We start from the raw sequence: 19520 nt of genomic DNA, 5'->3' as shown, positions 1-19520 counted from the left end.
CTGTAATCTCAGCACTTTGGGAGGCCGAGGTGGGTGGATCGCTTGAGGTCAGGAGTTCCAGACCAGGCTGGCCAACGTGGTGAAACCCCATCCCAACTAAAAATACAGAAATTAGCTGGACCTGGTGGCACATGCCTGTAATCCCAGCTACTTGGGGGGCTGAGGCAGGAGAATCGCTTGAACCCGGGAGGCGGAAGTTGCAGTGAGCTGAGATCGCACCATTACAGTCCGTCCTCGGCAACAGAGTGAGTGAGAGAGATTCCATCTTTTAAAAAAAAAAAAAAAAGGCTGGGTGTGGTGGCTCACGCCTGTAATCCCAGCACTTTGGGAGGCCAAGGCAGGCGGATCACGAGGTAAGGAGTTCGAGACCAGCCTGTCCAACACGGTGAAACCCTGTCTGTACTAAAAATACAAAAATTAGCCGGGTGCGGTAGCGGGTGCCTGTAATCCCAGCTACTCAGGAGGCTGAGGCAGGAGAACTGCTTGAACTTGGGAGGCGGAGGTTGCAGTGAGCAGAGATCGTGCCACTGTACTCCAGCATGGGTGACAGAGCAAGACTCTGCCTCGGGGCGAGGAGGAATCCAGGTGTGGTAGTGCATGCCTGTTGTCCCAGCTACTTTGTAGGAGGGCGGATTGCTTGAGCCTGGGAGGTCAAAGCTGCAGTAAACCAAGATCACACCACTGCATTCCAGCCTGAGCAACAGAGCAAGACTGTCTCAAAAAAAAAAAAAAATATATATATATATATATGTGTGTGTGTGTGTGTATGAAACAAGCCACAGAAATCATAGTGGCCATTTTAGAAGAGTTTTTCTTCGCTTTTTGCTTATGGTTTTGGCCTAATTTGTGTGTGTTTTGAGATGGAGTCTTACTCTGTCGCCCAGGTTGGAATGCAGTGGTGCAATCTCAGCTCACTACAACCTCTGCCTCCGGGGTTCCAGCGATTCTTGTGTCTCAGCCTTCTGAGTAGCTGGGAATACAGGTGTCTGCCACCACACCCGGCTAATTTTTTTATTTTGAGTGGAGACGGGGTTTTGCCATTTTGGCCAGGCTAGTCTAGAACTCCTGGCCTCCCAAAGTGCTGGGATTATAGGCGTGAGCCACAGCACCCAGCCCTTAATTTGTTAAAGATTCTGCCTTTCTTGCCTTTGGTGTCCTGGGCCTGTTTTTTTGTTTTGTTTTGTTTTTCAGTCTTTCATATGATTTTATTTTCTTCCTTCAACCATAATAATATGATATCCAAATTTTGTCTTAACCAGTGGGTCTGTAAACACAGGCTTATCCATCCCACTTATAGGCAAGGCAAATGCTGCTTCTTGAAATGGTCCCACCATGGACCCTCTGGTCATCCAACCCAAGTCGCCCCCTTGCCTGGCTTTATCTTCACTATACTGTGCGGCCACTTCATTGAATCTCATCCCAGACTAACTTTTCCATGGATTCCATGATTTTGCCGTGTTTTTCACATAGAGTGTGTCTGACCTTTACTGCATTGCCACCACCTTTGGGACCTTGAGCCTTCTTGTCAGCACTATCACTCCCAGAGGCTGCTCCCCCTTTCCCCGCTTTTCCAGAACCACTTTTCCCTTTGGGCGGCATCTTAGAAGCTTGTTGTTGAACTCTGGGCCTGGTTTTTACCCCAGTTTGAAAGAATCTGAATTCCAAACTACCCCTGATGCAGAGCTGGGACCGCGGTTTGAGTCTCAAGTCTGCCTGCTGGGTGGAGGGCTTTGAGAGGCAGGAATGGGCCAGACGCGATGGCTCCCATCTGTAATCCCAGCACTTTGGGAGGCCAAGGCAGGTGGATCACTTCAGCCAAAGGGCTCAAGACCAGGCTGGGCAACATAGCGAGACACTGTAACTATAAAATTTTTAATAAAAGAGAGGTAGGAATGGGGAGAAGGAGAATATGTCTTGCCTAACTAGGTTTCATCAAATACTGAGTATCCTTGTAAAAACCCAGCATACAGCATCTTGAGCTCATAAGGTCAATATTTTTGGATTTCTGCAGCTGCTCTCAGTCTCTTCAGCCTCCGTTCTAGCTGTTCTGACCTTGTGGAATGAATGGGGTAGAAACTCTGTCTGCTCTTCTTGAGGGGGCATGGGAGTAGTCCCTGGCCAGCTCCCTCACTTCCCCTGAGAAGGAGCTGGGTCTAGAATAGGCTGAAAAGCTCCCCTATCTTTAGACACTTCAGAGCACAAAACAGTTTGAGAAGATCTTGTTGGGTTGGTGGGGGGTAGGGGGGTGGATTTCTCTTACATTTGGTAGGAAAAAGGGGTATTCTATCCCCTAAAACTACCCATTATCTCTTCTCTCTTTCCAAGGTTCTCACAGGACTCAAGCCCTGGCAGGGAAAACAGGAGCTGGTTACACCCTCAACTGAACAGTAGCCACCCAGGCCAGAGGCTTTGGGCATATAGTGAGCGAGCGTGGCCCACATCACAGTGCTCCCAAGGAAATGGCTTCTTGTTTTAGGCTCAACGTCTGCATTTTCCACTCCTGGCCATCTTGATGATGCTGGTGTGGTTCTCTCTGCCTTTGTGACCTATGACAAGAAAAGCCAGTCCCCTTCTGTTGCCCTGAAATAGTCCCTGACAATCCCAGACTGAACCAGATTCCCAGCTCAGTAAAGGTTTTACCTAAGTCAGGTTGATTAGGGAGTTTTTTGGTTCAGGGCTAGCTCCAGAAGCCCAAAGGGTCTCCCTTTTCCCCTTCTACCAGGACATGAAGCAGTCCAAAGGTCTCTCTTAAAAAGGTGTTAGTAACCTTTCAGAAGCAGTGTGTCCCAACTTCCTTGGCTCCCTCATGGCTTGGCCATTTGTACCCAGGCAGCCTGCCTGACCTGCCTGGTGGAGCCTATCTTGGCACAGGCACAAGGATTCTCCAGAGGCATGGGCCCTAGAATCTGGGTTATGAATGAGTAGGACAATTGGAGAGAGGGTGGGGGCAAAGGCAGGGCACCTGCCATCTAGTTATGCTCCCCATTGCCTCACGGCTCATACATTTGCCACAGCTCTCAATCTCTGCTTTCAGAAGCTCCTCATAGTCTCAGCTGTATTTTTTGTCCCTGTGCTAAAATCTTACATTTGTATAATGCTTTCAACTTTTTAAAGCACTTTCATTTTATCTTTCAGTAACTCCACAAGGTAGTGAGGGAAAGAGGTTGTCTGAAGTCATGTGGTTGGTGGTTAATGGCAAAACCAAGGATAGAATCTAAGCCGCTTTCTAGTTCATGATCCTGCTGATCATATCTATTAAGTCCTCACGTTGTCAACAGGTTCCTGGAAACCATGACTTTAAGCCAAATGATGTTACAGCAGGTCCTCCAATGTTTTCTTCAGCATCATTTTATAATTTTTTAAAAGTTTTTTAGTTTTTTGAGACAGTCTTACTCCATTGCCTAGACTGGAGTGCAGTGGTGCAATCACGGCTCACTGCAGCCTCGACCTCCCAGGCTCAGGTGAACCTCCCACCTCAGCCTCCTGAGTAGCTGGGACTACAGGCATGTGCCACCACGCCTAGCTAATTTTTGTATTTTTTGTAGAGACAGGTTTTTGTGCTGGGATTACAGATGTGAGCCACCACACCCAGCCCCATTTTGTTATGTTGATGAGAAAAAAAAAATTTAATTGTACATCATTTTGCTTAAAGTTGCAGTTTCTAAGACCCTGTCAAGTGATGACTTAACTGTAGTCAGACTCCATGGAATGGAACCAGGGGCCAGGACGGATTAAATCAACAGCCAGCATCTACCTTAGATTTAGGTCTTAATTGCCCGAGAAACTGTTTTGAAATAACCTGAAATTAAGAGCCTCTGTCCCTTGTTCTAGAGCTCTTGCTGTTCCTCTGACCTCTTACCCAGTATTCCTCCCTGATGTCCCCATTTGCACATGCAGCTTGAGGAATATGTACCTTGGAACAGGTTATGGGTCACTGATAAAGCAGAAACCTTAAGGCCCTGGTTGCAGCATACTGTTTGCTTGGCTCCTTTCCCAGGCAGTCCTCTGCCCCCCTTTTCCTGGAACCTCAGCCCCATTGCACAGGGCACCTGCCACCCTTTCAAAGGCTGCCCCTTCATGAGGACAGCTCTGACTGCAAGATCTTTCAAAAAGTATGAAAAGCTTAGCTTAATCTACGATTACACCCCTCAGCTTGTGGGGAAGGAGAGAGGCAGATGCTGTGACATCAGAAGAGAAAAAGTCGGAGGACCACCTGGAGCCACATCATACTGGGAGCTGTTGGTGCTCTCAGTAAACAAGATAATGGATAGATAGGCATTTCTTTTTTTTTTTTTTTTTTTTTTTTTTTTTTTTGAGATGGAATCTCACTCCATTGTGTAGGCTGGAGTGCAATGGTGCAATCTCGGCTCACTGCAGCCTCCGCCCCCCGGGTTCAAGTGATTCTCCCACCTCAGCCCCGCGAGTAGCTGGGATTACAGGCACCCGCCACCATGTCTGGCTTATTTTTGTATTTTTAGTAGAGGTGGGGTTTCGCCATGTTGGCCAGGCTGGTCTGATCTCCTGACCTCAAGTGATCTGCCCAGCTCAGCCTCCCAAAGTGCTGGGATTACAGGCATGAGCCACCACATCCAATTAGATATGCATTTCTCATAGAATGCCTGACAAATACAGTTGCTCAGTAAATATCAGTCGGTCTCCTCCCTCAATAGAAGATATCACCTGTAAGGTGACCCTCCCACATCAGGTTAGTCCTATATTAGAAACTGTTTTCACTGCTGTAAAAGCCACCACCTGTCCTGCCATTTCATGGAACCTGTTATTTTGGGATAGATGGGATGGGTGCCGTGGGAAGGATCTGTGCTAAGTGGCACAGCAAAACAGGAGTCTTTTTTACCTTGAAAGTGCTCCAGCTGATTCCCTTGCCCGGGGGTCACAGCAGTCAGGACCCTACCCTGGAGCCGGGGCCCCATCCTCAGGATGCGCACACTTAGGGGCCGAAAGCAGTGATTAGTCAGCCGGAGCTGGACCGGGACTCTGGTGTGAATCTTAATCAGACTCTTCCCCATGGTGGCCCAGGAAGGCAAATACTTCTTCAGTGGAAACCAACTGATCTCTTCAGAGAAACCAGCCAGGCAGGGAAAGATACAGAGAGGCAAAGATGGAAAGCCAACTAGGAACAAAGGATTTCTGCAGAGCCCACATCATAGCAGCCCCTTAGCATTGCCTCGCATGTTGCAGGGAGAAGGTCACCTCCCCAAGCTTCACATCAGGCTGAACTGCAGGGAAGGAGCAGCTCTGAGAGGCCACCGTTATCAGGGGACTGGATTTAGTCAGAAGCACTTAGAGCCATAAAAAGTAATGCTTCCTTGGCCTGCAGCTCTTTCCCTGAGGCCTGGATAAGGGCTCCAACCTCTCAGAGGGCAAGGGACAGAGGGGGCAGAGAACAATCCCAGAGGGTAAGGGGAATCAAGACTGTCTCAGAAAATCCAGGATGTAAAGTTACAACGCCATTGGCCTTTATCCGGGCCATATATAGTCCAAGCCTGCCCTGGTGCCAGCCAAGTTGCATGGTCAGCCTAGCTTTGGGGCTGGGTGGCTCTGAAGTGGGAGGAGGTGGTCTCTGTGATACTAAATGGGCCTAATGGACTATAGAAAAGACAGTCTTTGGTGGAGCATGAACCAATTTCAAATGCCCCTAAATTCCTTGGGGTTTTTGTTGGTTGTGCCCTTCTGAGGCCCTCATCGCATCCCTCGCAGCCCCTCTCTCTCTGGTTGGGGTAGGCAGTTAGGGTCAGCCGTGCCTGTCAGGACCTTTAAAGGCAAGCCCTCCTCTTGAAAGATGTTGCACCTGAATTCTTCCCTCCTGGAAACTAATCCATTCTTTACTTCCACAGGCTTGGTAGCCCCTGTACTGATAAAGCCATTTAATTGCTACAGTCTTTTATTTCTACATCCAAACCTGATGTCCATCTCTCTCTCCTCACCCTGAGCCTGTGAGGTTCATTTGGGCCAGGTCAGTTTTACCTGCCCTGTCCTGCATCTAATGGGTCCTGGGCTGGGGGCCACGACCAGGGCCACAGGCTGTGTTTGTCCACTTGCAGCCTTGGACACAGGGTGTGAGAAACACCTGGAAGTCTGCTGAGCTATAACCTACCAAGTGTGCCATTCCATGATGCTGGTTTTGAGGAAGTGCCCCGGCCCTAGGGGGCCCATACTCCTCAGCAGCCGCTCCCCACTGTACCTCTCTTTGCATTTGGCAGCAAGGGGGAATAGTTTGGACAAGGAACCTGCTGCTGCAACGGGAGGAGGAGGCTGGAGGTAAAGCCAGAGCTGAATGGGGACCTGAGTCAGCCTCAGCATGTCTCAGGATCACAAGGAATGTTTTCCCCCACCTCAGAGTTGTTCTACTAACCCTACTTGGCAGCAACTCTCAGTGAGTTTTGTCTCCACACAGAGAGCCTCAGCCCTCCCTCTTTTGGGAATGCTGGTTTCCTGGACATTCTTCCCTGTTCTGGGAAGTAGGCATGCACAAGGCTCCTCTCCTGTTTTACATCCTGCATGGTGCTAGCTTCCCTAGGGTGAGCCTTTTGTTTGGGAGGACAGCTGTCCTAGCTCTCTGTGGAAGATGGAGATGGACCCTCTAGCTTCAGCCTCAGAGGGATGGAAAGAAAGGCCACAGAGGGGAGAAAGTTATGTTTCCTCAGAGAAGTTCGTTCTACTTCCTGAGATGTACACCCCAAAAGAGGGACAGTGACAGCCAAGCTCAGTTCTCTGGGTCAGCCTAAGATGGGAGGAAACACCAGGAGGCTGTGTCTCATGATGGTCATATATCCATAATTCCATTCTTTGCATAACAATTCTACTTGGTAGTCCACAGGCACTCTCCCACACCCAGCTCTGTTCTGCAGTGGGGGAACTAGGCTCAGAGATAAAACAACCTGTTCCAGAAAGTACATGACAGAGCTCCTAGTCTGACCTTGGCTTCCTGATCAGAACTCCGCACTGTGCTTGCTGCCGGCCTGTAAACGCTTTAGTCTCTTTAAAGTACTTCTGCACATATTAGCTTCCTCGCAACCAATGGGGTGGGCAAGGAAGATGTCCCTATTTTACAAATGAAGCAATGAAGATACTCAAGTAACTTGATGGTGTTTGTCTAGCCGGGGTTCTCAACCTCTAGACCATAGGGAGTTACATACCAGACTTTGGTAACATGGAATCTCACACTCACAGTGACACATCCTAAAATCCTAAACACAAATTAGATCCCAGGGAAACAGCAGAGTGATATCCTTCCTAACCTGAGCAATTCATTTTCATTCCCAAGCAGCATTCTTACAGAAAGGACAAAGGGCTGCCCCTGCCAGCTTCCACACCATTAATCCCAGGAGAGAGACAGGTATGAACCAATTCTGCTGTCTCCTGCTGTGTGAGATCTTCTGAGATCCTAAAAAAACACCATCTTCGGGAATGAAAGCACTCAACTTTACACCCGTATCCAGCCTGCGGGTGACCTGGGCCAGTGACAACAGCTAGAGGGCAGTATTCCAAGAGCACCTCCTAACAGCATTAACTACCCCGAGAATAGATTGTTGGCCTCAGCTATTGGGGTATCTAGTTCAGTGGAGATACATAGAATTTCTCTCTCTTCCCACCTCAGCCTGCTCCAAAGGAGGGGAGTCTGGAGGGAGATGGGTCATATTGAATTTCCTGAGACAGTGGTAAGATATGCAGATAGCAACAGGACAAATTGCTTTTTTTTTTTTTTTTGAGACGGAGTCTTACTCTGTTGCCCAGGCTGGAGTGCAGTGGCACGATCTCAGCTCACTGCAACCTCCGCCTCCTGGGTTCAAGCGATCCTCTTGCCTCAACCTCCCAAGTAGCTGGGATTACAGGCGTGCATCACCACACCTGGCTAATTTTTGTATTTTTAGTAGAGATGGGGTTTCACCATGTTGGCCAGGCTGGTCTCAAACTACTGACCTCAGGTGATCCACCCACCTCAGCCTCCCAGAGTGCTGGATTACAGGCGTGAGCCACTGTGCCCAGCCAAGACAGATTTCTATAGCCGAAGCAAAACATGGTGGCAGCTACTAGAAATGCTTCAGAACCAAGAATTTTCACTTCTTAGTTAACAGTCTCAGCCATCCTCATAATTTAAGCTGGGGAGATTGGACAGATTTAGCAGACAAGTGAAACCCTCTTTTTTTTCTTGAGACGGAGTCTCTGTCACCCAGGCTGGAGTGCAGTGGTGCAATCTGGGCTCACTGCAGCCTCCACCTCTGCCTTCCGAGTTCAAGCAATTCTCCCACCTCAGCCTCCCTAGTAGCTGGGATTACAGGCTCCCACCACCATGCCCTGCTAATTTTTTGTATTTTTAGTAGAGAAGGGGTTTCACCATGTTGGCCAGGCTGCTCTCAAACTCCTGACCTGAAGTGAGCTTCCCAAAGTGCTGGGATTACAGGCGTGAGCCACTGCGCCAGCCCCTTTTTTTTAAAAAATTCTTTTTTTTTTTTGGATAGTCTCCTTTACCGAGGCTGGAGAGCAGTGGCGCGAACTCAGCTCACTGCAACCTCTGCATCCAAGGCTCAAGCGAGTCTCCTACCTCAGCCCCCCAAGTAGCTGGGATTACAGTCATGTGCCACCACGCCCAGCTAGTTTTTGTATTTTTAGTAGAGACAGGGTTTCACCATTTTGGCCGGGCTTGTCTTGAACTCCTGACCTCAAGTGATCCACCTATCTAGGCCTCCCGAAGTATTGAGATTACAGGCGTGAGCCACCGCGCCGGGCGTGAAAAGCCTCTTGATGGAAAGCAATTTCAGAACTGCATGGAACCTATAGATCCCACATATGCAAGTCCCCCAAAGGGCTAACCCAGCACCCTAAAATCCACAACCCCCCTGCCTAGATACCCACACCCCTTCACCCTGTACCTAACTAGTATTCCCATCCACTGGATACAACCTCCTACTTGCCACTGGAGGCCCTTTTCCCCAAGATACATGCTGCTGTCACTAATGCAAATTAGCTTCTTTTCAAGGTCCCAGATCACAACTTGGAGGACCCCAGTGGTCACCTCAAGAAGCTCATGCTCACCTTCCATGATGGAGATGTGAACAGCTCTTCTGCGGGTCCTGGGGACACTGCTCAGCCTTGGGCCATGGGTTATGGAGGGACAGCTCCGGCTGGGAACCATCCCTGCTCTGAGGTTAAAGAAAAAGAACCTTGTTAATTCAGTGCATGGACACATTTGGTAGGCACTTAAGAATTGAGTACTGGCTACTAGAATTGCCTGGCTGCATTAAGTTTTGGTCTCCCTCTCTTTTAAAATCTTTAATACCTTCTCTTTGCCTTTGGTCCTGGATTCCAGTCAGAGATAGTGCTTCAAACTCCTCCACCTCCTTGTAACCCTAGACCCATCTGAACCTTTATTTTAGTGGCAGCAGTGCCACTGGTCTCAGGGGTGGAGGCAAGACTGTCAGAGAGTAGAGCCCCAGGATGAGCAGTACTCCTGAAAATATGCCTGGACCAATACTGGCAGCCTCCCCTGACTTCCAATAGAGGCTGCTGATGACGGGGCTCCATGTGAAGGGGCAGGCAGTAATGCTCCCCTTCCCAGAGGCAAAGGCTGGTTGGCAAATCCTACCCTTCTTGGTCAGTCATATTCTTTCTGAATCTTAGATTCTAGGAGATAGGCTTCTGGAAACACAATTTGTGGATCTACATGAAGCATGGATCCTGAAATTATTTTAGAGCCAGTGTGGCAGGGCTGTGGGACTATCCTTGGCTTCATATGATCGACTGGTTCCAGAACCACTGAAATTGTGTGACACATCTATGATCAATGTCAAGACTTGGGAGGGCAGAAGAGAATTGCCAAGTGAAGTGGCACCTGGATCTGATGTATTATCTGCAGTAGCCCTTCCTCCCTCCCCAGCTCTCTTATTAAGGGTCAAAGACTTCTCCCCATCCCTTCTGAGAAGTTTCTTCAGCCTTCTGCTCCATTTTGGACTTTTTGGTAGCCACTGGAGCCAGGGGCTTCACAGTACTCAAACTGCTGGATTGAGATTCTGGAATCTGAGCTAGAACTGTTTTGGGGGGAAGCCCCTGGCAGCCTACCTGTGTATTTCCGGTGGCTCCCGTTTGATCTTAGCACTTGACTCCATGACTTCCTTTGCAACTCGGCCACTGTAAGTAGTATAATAAAAACAAGCAGCAAGAAATGAGACTGTGTTCTAGACAGCTCCTCTCCAAGATCTCAGGTGCTTTCCCTGAATCAGGAAATGGCATCTGTGGCCCACCCTTTCCCCGATGTTTTGGTCATGGAGAAAGGCTTGCTTGGTGGGGTAGAGAGTTCTAAAGTGTCATGACAGCCTATCTGAGAGAACTCTCTCCATCTCTAGAGTCTTTAGGATCTTCCATTCTCATTTAGGAATAATTCCTCATTTTCCAGCATGTTCCAATTACATCACAAACACATAAGAACAAACTTTAGACAGTGAGACATGAAAAGAATCACTGTTATAGTTCTTATTTTGCTGCTATTGTAAGGGAAAGAGAAGATACACATTTATTTTTCATTTTCTTGGAGACAGGGTCTTGCTCTGTCTCCTGGGCTGGAGTGCAGTGGTGCAATCATGGCTCACTGCAGCCTCGACCTCCTGAGCTCAAGCAATTCTCCCACCTCAGCCTCCCAAGTAGCTGGGACTACAGGTGTGTGCCACCACACCTAGCTAATTTTTTTTGTATTTTTAGTAGAGATGGGGTTTCATCATGTTGCCCAGGCTGGTTTCAAACTCCTGGCCTCAAGTGATCCACCTGCCTCAGCCTCCCAGAGTGCTAGGATTATAGGCATGAGCCACTGTGGCCGGCCAATATACATTTAAAACCCTACAGACAAATTGCTGTAGGGAAGGAAGGAAATAGTAAAAGGGTCATAAGACGGGAGAATTAGATGGAGACCTCAGACTTTCCTGAGTCCTCCTCGGTTTCTCTGTTCTAAAGGATAAGGACCACTGATTGTTCTCCAGAGAAGGGTCTGAAAATAGATCCATAATGGTTACTTACTGTCACTATTTACCTGTATCGGAACCGGCTCCCTTTAAAGAATAAATTGCTGCTGGACACTGTGCGGACTTGGCTTGACTTCTCCAGCCTGTAGCAAGGCAAAGTCCAGTGTGATAGACAGCCTGAACTGCCTCACACAGGTTAAGGCAGCACATCCCCAGCTTCTTCCAAAGGCTACTTGAAACTTCAGGAAAAAAGCCCTTCAAAGTCCACACTTGTCTCTGACTCTCATTTAGGATCTGCGGGCTGTGCGCATAGCCAGCTGCCCTCCTGCCTCAGTGCCCAGGACTGTCACATGGAAACCCATTTTAGTGTCAGGAGAGTGAAGGCTCCCCCAAAATGCTTCATAGGTTTTACTAGGGGGACTGAGAGAATACAGGCTCAGGTGGATGGTCTCAGGGAATAATAGAATGCCCATCTAATCTCAGCCACGTCACTTATTAGCAGTGTGACCTCGGGCAAATTTCCTTCTCTCTTAGCCTCGCTCTTTTTATAAAATGATACAGCTGGGACTACTGGACCTTAGGGGTCTCCTTTCCAGTCCCAGTATTTGATTTTGTGTCTATGTCTGGGTAATTGTGGGTAGAGAAGAGGGTGGGGGCTGTCTTTCCTGTTTCATCTCCCATTTGGAGGGTCCTAAAATACATGACCACGGTAAAGACTGAGAAATCCTGCGATGAAGAAACTAGCTTAACTTTAATAAAAGTTCAGTCATGTATTCGAATTGGAGCCTTTCTCCCTCCCCCAGGATGTCTATTTAATATCTCGTTTGAAGCTGCAGACAGCTGATGTGGAGCTCTGTAATACTTTCTCCTGGGTGACTTCACTGAGCCCATTAGCTCTCTCAGCTTGGGCACAGCAGCTCAGAGAGAAGCCTCCTAAGATGGGATCCATCTGTAACATGCCCAGGTGCCTATGGTACTGATCCAACCAGGAACCTATGTGGGTCTGAAACCTGTGCTATGAGCAGTAAGTAGGAGCTGTTTCCACAATCCATGAACAGTTATTGGGAGACACCATCCCTGCCCGTCTCAGGGCTACTGGACATCCGAGCTGCTTACTGGAGCCTGGGCATGCTCTTGCATCTGACTGGGCTCCTGCCATGGTACTAAGCCAAAGGCAGGACTAGGGATATGTATGTGAGAGACACTGAGGGCAAGGCCAAAGCGCTGCTGCCAGAGACTTGACGACATACCTGGGGATCTCACCCAGGCTTTTACCATTTGACGAGAACATTAAGGAGGCAATGGAAAACTGAAAAATGACCTCCATTTCCAGTGTGGGTGCAGACAGGGCTGGGTGGGTATGGAGATCTACTCGTGGGAAGACTCAGAAACTGAGTGTGGTCACAGGTTCAGAAGCACACTTCTGTTTCCATGACACAGATGGGAAAACCAAGCCCTTAAGAAATGGTGCTGAAGGCATGAAAAGACAAGAGGTAAGGAGATTGCTTCTGTTTGCATTAGACCCTTTGGCAGAGAGAAGGGGAAAGCTTCCATATATTCCATTCCCAGGGCAGGGATAGTTCAGTATGGAGCAGGCCCCTGTTTGCTAGTGCCTTCCTCTCTCTGCTGTGGAGACCCGTGGGACCCCAGTTCTTCCTGGGCTGCTCCTCAGTCCCACAAGCAGGAGCTTGCATCTCAAGTTGCTTCTCTCTAGGTTCAGGTAACTGGCCAAACATGGATTACATCCTCACAGGCAAAGGGAGGGTGGTAGCAAAAGAAAATAAATGTTTTATTGACTTTCTATGGACAGTAGGGACTGAACAGGAGGGAAGTGTGACCATGCCAAAGTCTCCCCTGAGTGTATTCAGGAGAAGAAAGGCTGCCGATTCAGTGAATCCTTGATTCTGGTATAAACACATAATGGGAATTAAGTAATGCAGAATGCCTGTCTAAGAAACAGCCTCTGGGGCTGTGGCCTTGGCAACTGGGAGGACCCAGTTCTGCCAGCCAGCATCCCATAGCAGCCAGCAGGCAGCAGAATCTTCCCTGGAGAGGAGTATGGTGCCACTCAGCCCAGAGCAGTTCTCATCTCTCCAGGATCCTTCAGGTTACTGGAACTGGGACCTGGCCAATCAGGGGCATTTGGCGAGAGCAGGGCTCACACCAGGTAGAATATACCACACTCTGTCTTGCCTTGACCTCGTTCAGATACATCTTAGTAAAGCATAAATCATTACAGTATATTTTTAAAACAAGACCAAGGGGTTTAGTGAGACATATTTTACCTGGCATCACCCCCTTAATGGGCCATTTCTTCACTACCTAATGCTTTTATAACTACTTTCTTAATCGAAGAAAACAACACAAAAGCCCCACATTCTTTACAAAATCCCTTTGGTAGGCAAAGCTCTTGCCTTTGGCCTCAACCTGGCTTCTCGGTAACTGTCAAGCTCTTGCCCATTTCCAGCTACCCTGCCTCAGGTTCCTGGGCACTTGGCCTCCTGTCACCGACTCTCTGTGACTCTGGCTCTAAGAAAGACAGTCCCCATCACATGTATCCACTCACTTGTAGAAGGCTTGGTTCTCGATTCCACATTTCCAGAGGTGCTTACACGCTTCAGGAGTTGGAGCAAAATATGTAAGAATAATTTTCTTTTCCTGCAAAAAATTCCACATTGATATGGCTGAGTGTAGATGGAGAAGCAAAGGGTGAAGTAGGCAAGGACCCTGACCCCAGAGCTGTTAGAGGCCTTGGCAGCTGGCTAGTTAGAGGGGAGGGCCCGTGGGACCCACTGAGGCAGAGCTCAGTTCAGTGCATCACATCATACTTGGCAAGTCCAATCAGGGTAAGTCTCAGCTGGCACAAAAGTAGCACAAATTGAACCAGGAGAGCTCTTGGTGAGAAAGTGGCCCTTGCCTCTGGAATTCCCATATACATGAAAGAAAAAGAGCCTTCCTTTGCATTTCCTGGAGGCAAAGATCTCTTGAGTGGAAGTTCTGGGTGTCAATAGCATCCCTGAGGAAGTCCTGTGCTCCAGGGCCTTCCCGCTCCTTCATATTGTACCTCCAGGTCCTGACCTTGGTCTTGGCTTAGCATGTGGGTGGCTTGGCTCTACTGGGGTCCCTCAAGCTTGGCTCTGGCCACCAGGAAGCATCCCATCACCCCAGCCCTCCCTGAAGAGAAGGAAGCCAGCACTCACCTCTTTCTGACTTACGTATAAATAGAAAGTCTTTCCTTCAAATTTCAGCTTGGTCACCTCATTCCTAGAAGCACAAAGATAGTGCCTGTCACCTCATTGTGGGCTGCTTGTTCACAGCTAAATCTTGTAGATGCACAGCCCACCCCAACTGGAAGGGGCTCCAGGCACAGACACAATTTTAGCCAAAATCAGAACTGAAACAAGACAGCAGCGCAGTGGCCTTAGAGAATGTTGTTGAAACAGTTCAATCCACAGTTTTCTGGTCAATCACACTATAGTAATAGGGTGACAGGAGGATTTCGGGCTTATCAACAGTGGCTGTAAAAGGGAAACATTTGCATGGAAAGTGAGTCTAGGTAGAGTATCTGGGGTCATTTCAGGATTGGGTTCATAACACAGGTGCATTATCTGGATGGGACTGTCAAACGTAAGATGCCACAGGTAGCTGATGAGGCCAAAGTTCAAGATACAGCAAATAATGAGAAACAATGCAACCAGGTTCTGAGGGAGTTGAGTCTTTCAGGTGACTGTGCCACTGGATGGAAAATGCAGTTTAATGCAGACAAATATCAAACAATCTCAGGGAGCGGGGCAGGGCAACATACCAAAGAGAGAGAACAGATTACATGGAACAGTCATGCAGCGTACTGACCAGGAAAGGGGCTTAGGGGTTATTGTAGAAAAATCCTTGAAGCCACCAGCCCAGTGAATGGCTGCAGTAAAAGAGGCAAACAGGATACTGGGGTACATCACCCGTGGGACAGACACAAATCAGAAGAAGTGACATGGTTACTGTACATGGCACGGCCTAGACCTCACCTCCACATCCACCTCCTGCTCTCAGCCTTGGTTACATTTGCAAAATGGAAAAACTACTGGGTCTTAGGTGAATGTCCCTGAGAGCCATGGAACTAGGCCTCAGCACTAGTTGCTCCTCACTTCCCTTCTATCTGCCCAACATAGCTGCCCTCTGGAGCCTCTCAGCCCTCTCCATGTCACTGGAGGCCCCATTTTTCTACCCAACTGGGACCCCCAAGGCGGTCTTGTCATGCACATTCACCTCCACTTGGCTGCTGCTTTTTTTGTAATTTCTAAGGAGATTTCCTTCATCTCCTAGGAAATAGTAGAAAGGTAGTGAGAATCATGTACCCAATTTACTGCTGGAAATAGTTCAAGGGACAGAGGAAAATCACTTGTTCTCCATGCTCCTGAAAATCATGGCTGGGTCAGGATGAGATTTCACAACTTCTGACCACCAGTTCTGAGCTAACACAAGCCACATGGTATTCCTTCCCTGTTTGATTCCCTCTCAAACTCCCTCTCAATCAACCATCAATCTCATACACACACAATACAATAATGCCAATTGGTTAATATATAGACAAGCACACAGATCACCTAGGTTCCAACAAGCAAGCTAGGAAAGTAAGGAGTTTTATTTTGAGAGTGAGATTGGGTTTACATCTATTATTACAGAGTTTATTATGGTGAAGAGGAGACTTCCAGAAGAAGTGGTGCATGAGAGAAGCCATGGAAAGAAAAGCGTGTGTGAGAACCAAGAGCCATCATGGTTTCTGGAGGGGTGGGGATAATTTAGTGACTGCAGGTGTCTGTGACACGTGTGTCCTACTTGTTTCTAGCCAAACATTCCCCCTGACAGGGACCTCACCCAACAGCTACTCTGGTTGGAATGTGGATCTGGGCCCTCTAAGGAACATCAGATAGCCCAGATGTATCCAGGCAGCAGAGACCCCACACTAGGAGGGCTGAGGCCTGATCCTGCTCATTGTCTTTTTCTGAAAAGCATTTTTTTGGACAGGAGATTGCAAATCCTCACATCTTCACCCAGAGAGCACAGTGAAGTGGGCCGACTTGAAGATGCCTAGGAAACAGGTATGTTGGGGTGTATTCTGGTAACTCCAGGGCAGCAGCTGCCTTGTAGCATGGCTGTTGTCCTGGGGAGTCGAGGCCCCCATGCATGTGTGAGGAGCAGTTTCACCAGCACTCTGGCTGATGATCGTAATGCCCTCCTTCACAAAATCAAGGTGGGCTGGAAAGGCGGTATCTGTCCTCAAGCTCAAGCTCAGTGGGGGAGCTGAAGAGGGCACAGCGGGATAGATGGCCTGCAGTGTCCCAGCAGAATGCTGACTAGGAAGCAACTGTACTCAAGATTCCTCATGAGCTCTCCTGGAGAAGACAAAGAAACCAGACTTCCCCCCACTGAGCTCTGCTGGACCAAGGGAAGCCACTTATCTAAGCCCCTAGGAGGAGCTGGCCAGCTTAGACTTGGCAGTCTGAGGCCTAGGAAGGTACAGAAATCACAAGAGCTTGATAGAATATGCAAAATGTTTTGATGACGCTGACAGACGTTTGTATGGGCTGGCCAGCTAAAGGGTCTCCAGGAGAGCCAAATGTCAATTAACAAACCAGAATCTGCCCAGAGGCATGCAGCAGAACAGACCCCAAATAAAACAGAGAGGGGCAGGAGAGGAAGCAGCTCAGAGTAGCTGCAGCTGAGGCAGTGGCTCTTTCCTGTTAGATGGGAGTGGAGAGGGGAGGGAAGGAAGAAAGAGTGGGAATGTGACTCCTGGAGGCTGAGGACACTTAAATGCCCAAGAGGGATAGGAGTGAGACAGCAGCAACTGAGCTTTTGCAGACACGATGCCCACAGTGAGGGCTGGTCTGAGGAGGGTGTTTTGCCAAAGTAACAAGGGACTTATATCTGCCCCAGAGGTCACTGTCTGTGAGCCCCTCCCTTGTTAGTAGAGCAGGTAAGGGCACTAAGCCATCCACAGAGATGCTCCAGAACAGCTGGCTCAACAGGGCTGACTATGACCCTCAGTGGGTGATGGCCCCAAGGATTCAGTTCTCACAGGAACTTTGCTCCGCTAACACTGGCTGCAGCCCCAGGCCTCTCACCCTCCCCAGAAATCAAACCTCTGTATCCCTTTTCCTTTCTGGAGAGGCTGTTGGCTCTCAGGGACACCCCTTTAGAAGAACAGGATCCCTAGGAAGAGACCACTCCCTTCGTCAGTTACCACTATCAACGCAAGGCTTTGGAGAGGGCTCTGAACCAGAACTGCCCAATCACAGACAACGGACATGGGAACCATCGCCCCTCCCCAGTTGGTGAGATATAAAGAGCCTATTTTGGAAATGAAGATGCTCACCATTTAATGAAGTGGACCCTCTTGTTTCCTTGAAGAACAACAAACCCAAAAGGAGTGAAGGCCAGAAATGCAGCATTTCCTGACACGTCCTGCAATACAGAAAGACTTCTCATCGGGTGATGCAGGCACAGAGGTGAAAGGGTAAGAAACACAGCTGTTCATAGGTGAACAGGGTTAATACCTGGCAGTAGGTCACAGAGGGAAAAGCATGTCATCTGGAATCACAAGACCATAGTTTGAGTCTCAGCCTTGCACTTGCCAGCCGCATGTCTACAGGCAAGTTACTTGCTGAGCCTCAGTGTCCTGATCTGTAAGTTGTAGGGTTATAATGATACCAACCTTAGAAGGTTGCTATGAACATCCAAAGAGAATGGCAACACCTCATGCATTGCTGATGGGGTTGTAAAATGGTACAGTCACTTTGAGAAATAGTTTGAAAGTCATTTAAATTGTTAAAAATAGAGTTACCATATGACCCAGCAATTCCACTCCTCAATATGTGCTCAGAGATTTAAAAATGCATGTCCACACAGAAACTGGTACATGTATGTTAACAGCAGCAGTATGTGTTAAGAGCTAAACAGTAGAAACAACGCAATCCATTTTCCAGTGTAAAGTTTCCATTAACTGATAAATGAATAAACAAGTAGTATATCATGATACAGTAGAATCTTATTCACCAGTAAAAAGGAATGAAGGACTGATGGACACTACAACACAGGCGAACCTTGGAAACATTATGCCAAGTGAAAGAAGCCAGTCACAAAAAATCAGGTTGTGATCTTTTAACTCTGTGAATATATTAAAAACCACTGAATTGTACACTTTAAAAGGGCACATTTGGCCAGGCGCAGTGGCTCATGCCTATAATCCCAGAACTTTGGGAGGCCGAGGCAGGTGGATCATCTGAGGTCAGGAGTTCGAGACCAGCCTGGCCAACATGGTGAAACCCCGTCTCTACTAAAAAGACAAAAATTAGCCAGGCATGATGGTGCGTGCCTGTAATCCCAGCTACTGAGGAGGCTGAGACAGGAGAATTGCTTGAACCCAGGAGGCGGAGGTTGCAGTGAGCCAAGATTGTACCACCACACTCCAGCCTGGGTGACAGAGTGAGACTCCATCTCAAAAAAACAAAACAAACAAAAACGTTTTATGATATGTGAATTATATCTTAAAAGGCTGTTATTAAAGAGTGGGGGAGTCATTATATCCACTTTCATAATAGTCCTATAACACTGGGCCCCTCAGGAAAGTTTAGCTGAAGAAAAAAACAAGAAGCAACTGGCAAAAGAGAACAGTTGCCATCAGCCCTGAGGTGCCTGAACCAACAGAGAGGGCCTCCTGGTCACTAGCACCGGCAGTCGGTAAGCACCAGGCTTGAGGCTCTGTTGAACATAGTGGGGAGCGGGCGGAACAGAAGCTGCAGGTCTCGTTTCCTCACGTGGGAAAGTGAGCTCCGTGAGGACTAGGCTGGGTGGAGGATTTTGCCCTCCCAGAGGGGCTTCCTTTGTGACAGGGGCGTCAGGTGAGATTTGGTACTGTCAGGCTGCATGAATGGCGATAGAGAGGGTGTGAGTGTGTTGAGGTGACCAGAAACTTATGCTGTGATGCTGGTCAAATATGCCTGCAGGAGAGTCTTCTGGGCCACAGCTCAGGTGGTGCCATGGAGTTAGGGCCAGACGCCGGGTGTGAGGCATGGGTATGGGGGCTGAGGCTGCTGGGCCAGGTCGGCCTGAGGTTTGGCTCTCCTGGCCTCTCTGCTTTCAGGGCTCACCTCCCTGGCACAGATTCTCAGCCTGATTGGTCCCAAGAACAGTGGGGCCTCTGTAGGGCCTCATGAGTCCTGCCTCAAGAAGCAGTCCAGTTTTGCCTTAAAACCATCTCTCAGAGTCAGGGTTACAAGTATGAGCATCTGGGTCCAGGGAATAAACTAAGTATATGTTTGGCAAACATTTGCAATTAATGTATTGTTGTTATTATCCTTTCCTCAGGGCCTGTCATGATCCAGACACTTGGCTACAAGCACAATGTCATGGGCACAACAAAAAGCTGTTTAAAAATAACTGGAATGCAGACACTATGAAGCCACAGGGCTGGATTTCCTCCTGCTTGTCATCAGTGCCTGGTGGTGGTTATTAATATCTGAGTACCAGGCACTGCACATAAACATTGCTCCTGCC

The 19520-nt window shown here is 48.5% G+C and overlaps 1 protein-coding gene and 1 pseudogene across 16 annotated transcripts in view; both read right to left on the bottom strand.

Moving 5' to 3' along the window:
* Positions 1–19520, bottom strand: part of FRMD5 (FERM domain containing 5) — a 351142-nt gene that overhangs the window by 3876 nt on the left and 327746 nt on the right. For all 16 annotated transcript variants that reach the window (XM_032175396.2, XM_032175402.2, XM_032175399.2 and 13 more), the window contains 6 exons: positions 17341–17429; positions 14171–14234; positions 13537–13628; positions 11039–11113; positions 10078–10146; positions 9055–9161 (listed from right to left, as the gene is read on the bottom strand). In XM_032175396.2, the coding sequence (XP_032031287.1) occupies positions 9055–9161; positions 10078–10146; positions 11039–11113; positions 13537–13628; positions 14171–14234; positions 17341–17429 (496 nt within the window). The remainder of the gene's footprint in view (positions 1–9054; positions 9162–10077; positions 10147–11038; positions 11114–13536; positions 13629–14170; positions 14235–17340; positions 17430–19520) is intronic.
* On the bottom strand, positions 1186–1796 carry LOC116482173 (peptidyl-prolyl cis-trans isomerase NIMA-interacting 4-like; annotated as a pseudogene).

Source organism: Hylobates moloch, unplaced genomic scaffold (genome assembly GCF_009828535.3).
Source record: "Hylobates moloch isolate HMO894 unplaced genomic scaffold, HMol_V3 SCAFFOLD_14, whole genome shotgun sequence".
NCBI lineage: Eukaryota > Metazoa > Chordata > Mammalia > Primates > Hylobatidae > Hylobates > Hylobates moloch.
The sequence above is the reverse complement of the archived record's forward strand: the minus strand, read 5'-3'. Positions and strand labels throughout refer to the sequence as shown.